Raw genomic sequence first — 12,588 nt, 5'->3', positions numbered from 1 at the left:
TCAAGGCATTGTTTCACAATAATTCCAAACTCACACCTCATATGTTGGTTTCAGGTGAGTAGTCACAAAAGTGACAAAACCTTGAGCTTTACCTTGGGTTCAATGAAGGGAGATCAGGTTAGTATCTGCCTTCATCTCCTTAAAGATCTTACAGATTATTCCTTCAAAAAATATCTTTAACTTTTATTTAATCTGTATAATTTCATAAGTATATATATGAAATATGATGATATACCCACGATTCCTTCTTCAACTATCATATGTTGCCCCTAACATACCCCCTGCCTACTTCATTATCTACATATTCCAAGAAGCCTACTTTATGCTGCATATATGGGAATGTAACAAAGTCCTTAAATGTCCAGCTTCTAAAGAACCCCTCTCATGACTCAATTAAAGACACCACAATAAGCGAAGGGAGCAAAAGTCTAAGTGTTAAGAAATCTACTCAAAGCAGAATCTGTCTATCCAAGTTTCCATTTTTAAGCAACATTTTTTAAAATTTATTAGATTTTTTTAAAAAAATACCAATCCAAATTCCCACTCCCTCTTCTCTTCCCATTTCCTCCACATATCCTCCCACCCCACACCCATCTAAGACACTTTCCTTTGTGTAATGTCCAAGGCTCTTCTTATTACATCTAGGCTGAGCAAGGTATACATCCAAAGAGAATAGGATCCATCTAGTACATGCAGCAGAGATAAATTCCAGTGTCACTGCCATGGGACCCACAGTCTGCCTCAGGCATGTAAGTGTCAACCACATTCAGAGGGAATAGATTGGTCCCATGCTTGCTACTTCCCAGTCCAGCTAGAGTACATCTATGCAGGAAGCTATAACATATTTGTGCAGGCTACCTTGTTGTTGGTTCAGAATGCTCCTATGAGCCAAGGTTAGGTGATCCTGTGGGTTTTCTTGTGGAATCCTTGACCTCTCTGGCTCCTAAAATCCTTCTTCTCCCTATTCTGCAGTATTCTCCTAGCTCCACCTAATGTTCGACTGTGGGTCTCTACATCTGTTTTCTTCTATAACTGGATGAAGCCTCTTTGATGACAATTGCTCCCTCCTCTTCTTAATCTCAGAGGTTTGATGGAGTGAGGTTGATGGGTGTCCCTTTTAGGGCTTAGAATTCAGTTTCTTCTCTGCAGTTCTACCAGAGTTATGACTTTCCATTAACTGCCACCCAGAGGGGAAAAAAATGAAAACCTGATGAAGGTTGAAAGCAGCCCAAGTGCATGGATACAAAGAAACACTTTAAACACTTAGAAGACCCTGATTAAAAAGGAAAAATATAATATATAATGAATTTAATTTTTTTAAAAAAGTAATAACACATTGTGTAATTTTCAAACAGAAAAGTATTGTGCTTTTGGTGGTTTTGTCAACTTGATACAACCTGGAGTCATCTCGTAAGATGGATGATTTTGCTAACCTGGTTTGGCAGAAAGGTCCATGGATCCTCCTGTCTCTCTGCCTTCCGAGCTCTGGGATTTCAACCTTGCACCACCATAGCAGCCAACTTAGGTGGTTGATTGGAACCTGAACTCAATTCTTTACCCTCGCACACAGGACTTTAGCAATGAGCTATCTCCCACAGGCCTGCTATATATTTTTTTTTATTTCAGAATGTCTGTTGCATTTGTCTATGAGGATATTTAATAGAACGCTCCCTGTTTTAGTTTCTTTTCTGGTGCTGTGATAAAACACCATGATCAAAAGCAACTTAAGGAAGAGCTTGTTTTAGATTCCAGTTCTAGAGGGTTACATGTTCATAATGGCAAGGAATGCACACTGGTAAGATATCCAGAGGGCTAGATGTTCACAAGGACAGGAAGGCACAGTGGTGGGAGACCTAAACAGGAAGCTTAGAGATTACATCTCAACTTCCAACTGCACACAGAAAGCAAAGCATAAACCAGAGGTGAGGTGAGATCATAATCACTCAAAACCAACAACAGTGACGTACTCCCTCCAGTGAGGTTCTACATCCAAAAAGTTCTATAATCACCCAAACAGCACCACTGTCTGAGGACCAAGTGTTCAAATACATGGTGGAATCATATAGGGAGAGTCTATAAGGGAAATTTCCAATTCATTCAAACCATTATACCTTGGTTCTAGTTTCCAGAAAAAGATTTATATAGGGGACTGGGTGATTTTCTCTCAGAATAATACCCAATGGAATGACTCTAAGGTCTGTAAGACTATTGAGTTGACCCAGAATTACCTTTGGGACTAAAGGATAGGGAGATCTTCCTTCACTCACTGTAAAGTAAGTTCATCCAAATTTAATTCTCAACAATCATCTGCAGTTCAAGCTCATCCCTATCTGCTCTTTTAGTGACTGATGATACATATAGATTGGGTATAAAGGTGATGCAGTGGGTACAACTTTCCCCAATAATCTGAACCAGACCATCACGCTAACTTTTCTACAAAACCAAAATTGTTTGTTTTTTTAAACATAATCATAGTATGAAATAGATCTTCAGTTAATTTTGAGGGGAAAAGTATTCCTGAAGCAATGTTGTGTAGAGCATCCAAAGAGCACTCCCCCTATAAGTCTCTTTAGAAAGACTAGGAAATGAAGAGTCAATACAGTGGGACACAAAATTCCTTTGGATGGGATTTTCTTGAGTTACTTGTAGAAACCTTCTGCTGAACTCAACTCCCAGAGATTCTTCTGTTTTGCAGAGACCTGTCTACCTGATGTTTCCACCAATTTATCTGAAAAATGTGTTGATCTATGGCTTTCTTTGTTTGATTACTATAAACCACTCATAAAACTGCTACAAGATTGGAACATGGTGTTTGGGGAAACTTGAATCTCTGTTTCAGGGATAGAGGGTCATTCAGATTTGGCTCCAGAGTAAACTATCTCATAGTTCCCCTTTGAGGTGAGAGTTGTGTTTTGTGTCCACAAGGAGTGCGTTTTTGATTCTGATTTCAGAAACTAAAGCTAACTCTTGCCTAGATCTTGCTCTGCAAAGAGGGAGTTGAGTGTTGAGAGATGGTGACCTTGAAAGAGACAGCAACTTCTATAGCAGGTACAGGAGGGCAACATATCAAATTGGGAGAAGATTGAGAAAGTTGAATCCAGTACAGAGAGAGATGTCCAACTAACCACTCTATTCCACAGACCACCCACGATAACGTGGATGCAGAGAAACAGAGTAACAAGGATGTGCCACTCAGCAAGCAAACACTACCACAAAGGGGGACTACTGTGACAGGCAGCATCTAAGTAACATTATTTAAAAGTTCCTCTCAAAATTGTGGGATATGCTAATTTCACCTAATAAAGAGTAGTAATAATTGTTCAGTTAGAAATGAATAGCACTGGGAAACATGATGATAATTTTTTTTCATTCCATCTCATGATTTCATCTTATTTAACGAAAAACTAAACAGATCAAGAGCTAAACCTATCCTGGAGATAAATTGAGAAAGGTTAGCCAACTTCCTGGCTTGTTAGATTAGCTGGTTCCAGGTCACAGTTTAACACCATCCACAGGGAAAAGATGGAAACAGCGTTCCAGAACAGCAATGTCTATACCCTACAGTTGAAGGAGCAGATGAAACATGTCTAAGGCCTCACACAGAGAAGCCTTGGTATTGATACTTGCAGCTTAGGGGCAACAGAGGTCAGCCTCAGTGGAGTTATTAATTCATGGAAGAAATCTCCATCAGCACCAGACTACTGGTTACCCTGGAGACCGCAGTGCTATAGCACAATAATGACAGGGCCTGTGACACTACCGGAGAAAATCATCACGGGTAAGCATAAGGAGTGCAGGTGATGAGAGGCTGTGGAAGCCAGGTGTAACCACAGCCCTCCATCCACTTGTTCAGCATTTATGCTCTTCTGGGTTTGCTTTGCCATCTCTCACTGGCCCCTCCCTGTGATCAGGACTTATAAATGGAGATTCTTATTAGACCAGAGCATTCTCAGAAGTTCGAGAGGCAGCAAGATGGTGGCAGCCACGCTCCTCCTCTTGCTCCTGTGTGTCATAGGTAAGATAACATACAAGAATGACTTTTTCCTAGAGGATGCTTTGACTATGCTTGAGAGTAGTAAAAAGCAAAAACTATTTACAGCCACAGGACTGACAGGTCATGGCCTGCTGATGATACAAACCTATGCTCTAGACTCTCATAGCCTCTCTGTATCTCCCTGTGCCTCTGGTTACAGCCTCCAAGGGACAGATCGTGCTCACCCAGCCAGCAGAGTCCCTTCACGTTACTCCAGGAGAGAGAGTCTCAATCACCTGCAGGGCCAGTCAGAGCCTCCTCTACACAGATGGAAAGCACTACTTGTCCTGGTACCAGCAGAAAAAAGGACAGCCAATCAAAGCCTTCATTTACCATGCTTCAGTCAGGATTGATGGAGTCCCCACCAGGTTCATTGGCAGTGGATCTGGGACAGAATTCACCCTCACTATTGAAGATCTTCAGCCTGAGGACTTTGCAGTTTATCACTGTCTTCAAACACTGAAGGGGCCTCCCACAGCGATAGAGTCCTTAACAGTAACTCCCAATAGGCCTGGTTGCCACACCTGCCTTGGCCTCAGGGACTCTTCTGAGAGAAACAGCTGTGTAATCAGTGTGTGGACAGTGAAAAGCAACATAGAATAACCAACACAGACTAATATATGGAGCAGTATTTTTTCTTAGTTTCCTCTGTGGTCTTCAATGTTGCACAGAAGAGACTTAAAAGACATGAAGTCAAATACACTAAAAGGCAGAAAAGGAAGCTGGGTACAATAATTCATATTCATTCCTTCTCCATCTCCCTCTCAGACCTCCTCCTCCTCTCCCTCGCTCTTCATCTCCCTCATTGCCCTCTCTTTCCTTTTCCCTCAGTCTCCTTCTCCCTACAAACTTCCTCTCTTTAGTCTCCTTTGGACCCTTGGGCATCTATCTCCAGCTCGTACTTTCCAGCTTCCCTCAACCCCTCACACAGGGATAGGCCTTCACCTGAGGATTTTGTCCTTCATGATGCTGCATCCTGATAAGACCCTTTAGAGTCACAACTCAGGAAGAAAAAAAAACATGTCCTGGCTGCTGTATTCCCCAGAGGACTAGAAACTCTGCTTTTCAGGTTAGTCTGTCTGTACAGGAAAGCACTCCAATGGAGATGGTTGGGAGGAGAAAATTATATTTTACCTCAAGAAGATCAAGAGTTTCTAGTAGCTTGTAAGAACTTGAACAGAGGAGTTGGCAGTAGAAAATTCCTCCAAGGTTCTCATTGCTAGGAGCAACCAGTGGGGATAAATTCAGTGAGTCTGAGCCATGTCTGCCTCATTTATGCCGGAGTTGCATGTAATAGTTATGAATACAGTGACTCTCTGCTCTGTACTGTTTAGTTTTGGGGGACTGTTAGTTTGTTTCTTTGTTTTTGTTTTGTTTTTGCAAGTCATAAAAAGTAAACCTGGGGAATGAAGGAAGTATCATTCCTCCATGGTTCCTGCCTTTTCTCTAGCTGAAGTTCCTGCCCTGAATTCCCTCAAAAATGTACTGTAATCAGAACTTATAAGTCAAATAAACATTTTCCTCCCCAAGCTGCTTTGGTCATGATATTTACCACAGCAATGATAAGCAAACTAGGACACTGTCCAAGCTAAGAATCTAGAAAGTCCCAACTTATCTGTTTTGCTCCTTGCTATTTCATGGACAACTTTCACTTTTTATTGGTCATCTGAATTGTTGTTGCTCTTGTTGTTGTTGTTGTTGTTTTAAGATATATTTATTTTTTATTCACCCCCTCTCATATATTAATTACATTTCAACCAACGTCTGTTTCCTCTCCTTCTACTCCACCCAATCCTTACTGCACATCTCCTCTCCCCCAGATCCTCTACACCTCTGTTTCCCTTCATAAAAGAGCAGGTCTACCAGGAATATCAACCAAACACTTCATAATAAGTTACAATAAGACTAGGTATATCCCCTCATATCAACTATATGAGGCAACACAGTAGGATAAAATGGTTTCCAAAGGAGTTAAACCAGTCAAAGACATCTCACACTCACACAGTCAAGAGGCCCAAAAGAACACCAAGCTACATGACTGTAACACACATGTAGAAGACCTAACACAAACCCATGCGGCTCCATGACAGCCACGTCAGTCTCTGTTATCCTCTATGATGCCTGCTTAGTGAATTCTGTGAGCCTTGTACCTGTGGTGTCTTCACCCCTCTGTCTCTTTTAATCCTTTCTTCACCTCTTCTAAGAGTTTTGCTGGGCTGTACCTATTTTTTACTGTGAATATTTGCATCTTCTATCAACAGTTACTGGATGATGACTCTTTGATGATGTTTGGGCTAGGCTCCAATCTGTGAGTATTGCAAAATATCCTTAGGAATTGTTTAATTGACTTTGCTTTCTTTTTTATTTGGCTAGTTGTGTTTGGTCTTATCCTAGATCTCTCTGCTATCCAGCCTCTAGTTCCTGACCATTCAGGCAGTGTCAGACTTGGGCTCCCACTCATGGTGTGGGCTTCTAGTTGGATCAATCTTTCCTTGGTCACTCCAACAAGTTCTGTACCATCATTACCCCAGCACATCTTGTTGTAGGCATAACAAATTTTAGGTTGAAGGTTTATGACTTTCCCACTACTGGAAACCTTGTCTGGTTATATGAGATGGCCTGTTCAGGCTCTCTATCCCCCATTACTGAAAATTTTATAATGTCATTTTTAACAACAATATAATACTCCATTATGTAAATATATCATTTTTATACATTCCTCAGTTGAAAAACACCTAAGTTTTTCCAATTTCAGGCTATTATGAGGAAAACCACTACAGACATAATAGAGCAAGTGTCTTTGTAATGGGATGAAGTGTCCTTTGGGCATAAGAGATGGATTGATTCCCTGTTTTCTGAGCAGTCACCATATTGATTTCCTCAGTGGTTGTACAAGTTTTTACTTCCACCAGCAAGGAAAGAGTGTACCCCTTGCCCCGTATCCATACCAGCAGGATCTGTTACATTTGTTATCTTTGCTATTCTGAAAGGTGTGAGATGGAATCTCAGAGTAATATTGATTTGCATATCCCTTTTGGCTCAGGATGTTGAACATTATTTAAGTGCTTCTCAGCTATGTGAGATTCCTCTGTTGGTTTCTAGCTGTAACCCCTTTTAAATGGATTTTTTTTCTGTCTGGTTTCTTGAGTTCTTTAAATGTTTTGGATATTAGCCCTCTGGAAGATATGGGATTAGTGAAAAATCCTTTTCTACTCTGTAGACTGCATTTTTGTCCTATTGACAGTGTCCTTTGCCTTACAGGTGCTTTTAAGTTTCATGAGGTTCCATTCATTAACTGTACAGTTGGTGTCCTGTTCAGAAAGCCATTTTGTTTAAGGATATCAACCACTTTCTCTTCTATCAGGTACCATGTATCTGGTTTTGTGATATCTTGGATCCACTTGGATTTCAGTTTTGTGCAGTGTGATAGATATGGACATGTTTGAATTCTTCTACAAGCAGATATTTAGAGAACCACAATCTGTTGAAGATATTTTCTTTTTTTATATTATGTACTTTTGCCTTCTTTATCAAAAATCAGGTTTCCACAAGTGTATGGATTTATGTTTGGGTCTTGATTTGATTCCATTGATAAGAATATCATTTTTATTCCAAGATAATGTGGTTTTTACTACTTTAGTTGTGTGGTACAGCTTGATATCATACAATAAAAGAATATAGGATTTTTTTAACTATCCTGGGGTTTTTGTACTGTCGGAGCACATTCTGCTCCTTCAGCCAATAGCCTTTAAGATACCAGCCCACTGGGGCATGGTCTCTTATACTTTAAAAAGCAATGGAAACAGTGCTCTCTTTCTTGCTTCCAGCTCCCATTCTGGCTGCTAGACTCTCTGTTTCCTATTTGCGATGAGAGAACTGTTGTTTTTGACGGTGATCTGTAAGTTTTTTCCCCTCAAATAACCTTTTTATTATCCATAACTCTTAATTGGTTTGGGATTGTTTTGCAGCTTCATCTGGCGCCCAATGTAGAGCATGAACCCATAAATCCGAGTTTAAGAGTTTTATGCTCTACTGAATGGTATCTTTAAGACTATTGGCTGAAAGAGCAGAATGTACACCCATAAAGAAGTAAGTCACAAAACAATCACACACCAGTTTGGAATTATGACTAATAAAAGGTTTATTTATTTAAAAGGAAAAACTTACAGATCACTGTACTAGACAACAGCCTCCTGCATGACCAGGAAAAGCATCTGGTAGCCAGAAGTGGAGTCTGAAGCAAGAGAAAGAGTGGAGGGCTGCTGCTGCTTTTTTAAAATGAAAGATACCATGCCTCAGTGGGCTGGTATTTCAAAGGCTATTGGCTGAGGGAGTGGAAGGAGCTCCTGCAGCATTTTTGTTTTCCCATATGCAGTTGAATATTGTCCTTTCAAGGTCTGGAAGGAATTCTGTGGGATATTTGGTGGTGACTGTGTTGAATCATTGACTTGTTTTGGTAGGATAGCCAATTTTACTATTTAGCCCTACCAATTCATGGACATGGGAGATCCTTCCATGTTTTGAAATATTTTTCAATTTCTTTCTTCAAAGACTTCAAAGAAGTTTTTTACCAAGCGAGTATTTCACTTGCTTTCTTAGAATCACGCTAAGATATTTTATATTCTTTGTGGCTAATGTACTGGTGTTATTTCCCAGATTTTTTCTCAGTCTTTTAGTCATTTGTATATAGGAGGAATGCTAATTTTTTTCTTAGTTAATCTTGTATCCGGCCACTTTTCTAAAGGTATTTATCTGAGGCAAGATTTCCCTGAGAGAATCTTGGGGGTCACTTACATATACTCTCATATCACCTGCAAATAATGATGCTTTGATTCCTAGATCATCTAAATTATAGAGGCAAAGACTTCTTCTGTCAATCTTTTCATCCTTGCCCTACTTCAAGTCATCGTCATCTATCACCTACAACATTAAATTGTTATATTTGTTTTCAAGATCCATCGATCTTCCACAGGTGAAATCAGAACCTCCGACATAATAGACACAGCCATATCTGATGGGATGGAAAAGCCATAAAGCAAGTATAACTGCTTGACAAAGAACCAGTAAAGCTGAGACACATGATGGGAAGTTTTGATTTTTATCCCTGCCTGTTGCATACTTGGGGGACTTTTAATATTTGTACAATCTGGGGACATTGGATTGATAGAAATTTTCTTATGAAACACTTATGCCTTCTACAAAGAGTACTACTTCTAAGCATCCCCAGGAAAGTCCTGAACGTACTACCTCTGCCACCCCACTTTTAGAGAGATATCCTTATCTACATGAAGGTCTTCCTTATGCCTTGGAGGTTGTAACACACATAAAGAAGCCACAGGTCTCTTTATAAAACTATGAGATATTCTTAACATAGCTATCCCTGTACTTACTCAGGAACTAGATAATCAAATTTTAAAAGTTTAAAAGGTCAACAAGATTCCGTAGGCTAGAGAAGTTGGTCATAGATCTGAAGCCTCCTCACACTATAAATTCAGGCAATTACTCGGCATATACAGCAACAAAGCTAGAGTAGCTGAAGTTACCTCTGCCCTACAATTAATATTGATGAGCAAAGAATGATGTAAAAAGATGATAAAAGAATGAGATATCAGGACCTCTCTTTATTAGAAAAGTTAGCACATACCGAGCTACTGTGTTGTCATATGACCAAAGAACAAAAGAATGCTAGGATTAGATATATTAAAAAAGTCTATAAAATATCAAATATGTTGGTATACCAGAATTTGTATAAAAACTGCAGCATCTTTGGGCTAAGGATTTCTTCTTGGGCACTCTGACCATTAAGAGTTATAATACACTGCTTTGGACAGGACAATCTGCCTGGTCTGCTTTGGTGTAACATTCTGGAGGCCACAAAAGCTACTGACCTAAGAACAAACTGCCATATGGTTCTAGAATATTAATAAATTATGTTATGAAGTTGATAAGTAAAAACATTTATAAAAGATAGCTGTTTATCAATGATGATTAAAAGAGTGAAAATTGTTGTGAAAGATAACTTTGTTATTTCACAGTTTATCAGTGATGACTAAATCATATGTAACAGGAATTTAATACATGTCCAAAAGCAAAAATGATAAAAATGATATGATGTGTGTTTTATAACAATATTAATCTATCCTTGCTATTGAATTCTTTATAAATAAACACTCGGGTCCTAGTTATTCAAGTGGCAAGATTCTCCCAACCATCATGCCTAGCTCACTCCTCCCCTCACCTAATCCTCTCAGGAACTGCAACTACTGGGGCTGGCTGCAGGCAAGTAGTGTTATAAACACCAGCAGGATAAACACTGCTCATATCGTGTATAGATATGAGAAGCACATGGGAATCAGCATGATCTCAGAGGTTACCCACCATCTGTTTTCCTTCTTCATCTCCCTTTGTCCTTAACGGGGATCTAGAGAATTAACAGACCCAAGATTTTAGGAGGAACCCAATCTCATTTTGAAAAGTATAACTGGTATAACAAATGAGTCCTGAACAGTAGAAGAGAGATTAGATCTGCATTTTATCTGATGTCCTTCAAAAGGTGCAAGAGTGGCATGGCTGCTATTGGAGAAGTTAATCATTTTCTGTGTAGTTTAAGTATGCTCCACAGGAGGGGGTTCATTGCTTGTTCTGAAAACCTGGCCAGAAACCAAAGGCTACTGAAGTCATAGACCATATGGAAAAACTTACTGTGTATATTTTACTATATGTTCACACTGTCGAACTGCTTTTAAATGTTTATATTTTTAAATGTTTATATCACAATCTGTGATACTCTTAACCTTAGTCAGAAACTTCTTTTTACAGTGAAAAGTAGGCCCTCATCAAATCTGCAAGCAACAGTAGGGTTCAGGTCTATTTGGACTGTCCTATATTCTCACCTGTCCCATACAGAAGACCTTGTCCAGACTCCCTCCCATTATTACTGAGCACTGAAGCATGTAATAAAAACTCAGCTCAGAGACAGAAATTGGGATTTAACATGAAGGTCAGAAAATTAAAACAACCAGTTACTGGCTCTTACCTGTGCCTCAGCCCAAACTGTCAGTCCTGGCTCCAGAAATCTCAAAAAAGACTGTGACTGAGAGTTTTTTCCTCTTGTTTTATAATCCTCTCATTCTGGATTAAATGTATGCACCACCACTGCCTGGATTCTATAGCAAGCTAGTGTGGCTACTCAGAATAAGGGTTATGTCATGATTGCCTGGTTGTTAATGCTGGCCAATGTGGCTGTTTTATGAACCTCAGGCAGGTTTTATTTATTGAAATATAAATGAAATGTCACTACAGAGCATAGTTCTTAATACAGAAGTGACAGATCACAATTTAATTCAAATATAATTTATTTCTTGTAGTGATGAGGCAAGCAGGCCTGCTTTTCATCCTGCCTGACTTCCACATGGCTAGCTTAGCCCCAGAAATAATAACACGGACACTGTATTCATTTAAACACAGCCTGGCCCATTATTTATAGCCTCTTACTGGCTAACTCTTACATATTCTTTTAACCCATTTCTAATAATCTGTATTGTCACTTGATTGTGGCTTACCCAGATGAGTCTAATGAGTGTCCATCTGTCTCGGGCAGGAGAATCATGGCATCTGCCTGACTCTACTTCCTTTCTCCCACAATTCTGTTCTGTCTTCCCCAATTACCTATGTTCTGACCTATCAGGTCAAGCAGTTTTCTTTATTTATTAACCAATAAAAGCAACGGATAGATAGAAGACCCTCCTACATCAATTTCTATTTGCATTTTTGCACAAGGGTGTTCGGGCTTGATTATGTGGATATGGAAACATTAGGCAAATGACTGTAGTAAAAAAAGGTGATAGAGTTTCAACACACTACCTCTCATGCCATGGGTGTCAGCTGCATCTCAGGCCATGGGCTCAGTGGGTAGGTTATGTTGATACAGCTTTCTAAATAGCCAAAGAGCTTCAAATACCATATGAGTTATTATCACTACATGACAGATCACCATAACTGAGTACCTTATTCATCCTCAAGCCTGTGTGCAGAAGGATGCTTAAAATAAATCCCATACTAGCCCAGAATTGACAAATAGGTGGTTATTTATTTAGGGGTAGACTCATAAATCAGTTTCCTCTGCTTGAACGGTGATCAGAAACTTAATCCTGCAGCAGGGACAGAGGGGCCAGAAAAGAGAGCAGACACATGCTCTACATTGGCTTATATAGTTTAAGAGGACACACCAAAGCCTTACAGAAATGGATGAGAAGTATAACAAAAAGTTTGATTAAATGAGTAAATACTTACATGATACCCTGGGAAACCAAGAAAAAATGATCAAACAGGTAATGGAAACAGTTCAAGAATTGAAAACTGAAATGAAGGCAAGGAAGAAAACACAAACTGAGGACCAGCTGATTATGGAAAATCTAGGTCAATGAGCAGAGTCTACAGAAACAAGCATAATCAACAGAATACAAGAGATAGAAGAAAGAATCTCAGATTCTGAGGATACCATAGAGAAAATAAATGCACAGATCAAAGAAAACAGCAACGCCAACAAATTCTCA

The 12,588-nt window shown here is 39.5% G+C and overlaps 1 protein-coding gene across 1 annotated transcript in view; it reads left to right on the top strand.

Moving 5' to 3' along the window:
- Window positions 1-3,738: 3,738 nt before the first annotated feature.
- Window positions 3,739-12,588, top strand: part of LOC101990564 (immunoglobulin kappa light chain-like) — a 91,879-nt gene continuing 83,029 nt past the window's right edge. Inside the window, exons 1-2 of the mRNA XM_026787973.1 lie at window positions 3,739-3,778; window positions 4,194-4,505. Coding sequence (XP_026643774.1) covers window positions 3,739-3,778; window positions 4,194-4,505 — 352 coding nt within the window. The remainder of the gene's footprint in view (window positions 3,779-4,193; window positions 4,506-12,588) is intronic.

Source organism: Microtus ochrogaster (genome assembly GCF_000317375.1).
Source record: "Microtus ochrogaster isolate Prairie Vole_2 chromosome 14 unlocalized genomic scaffold, MicOch1.0 chr14_random_3, whole genome shotgun sequence".
NCBI lineage: Eukaryota > Metazoa > Chordata > Mammalia > Rodentia > Cricetidae > Microtus > Microtus ochrogaster.
This window is presented reverse-complemented; position numbering and strand designations above follow the sequence as displayed.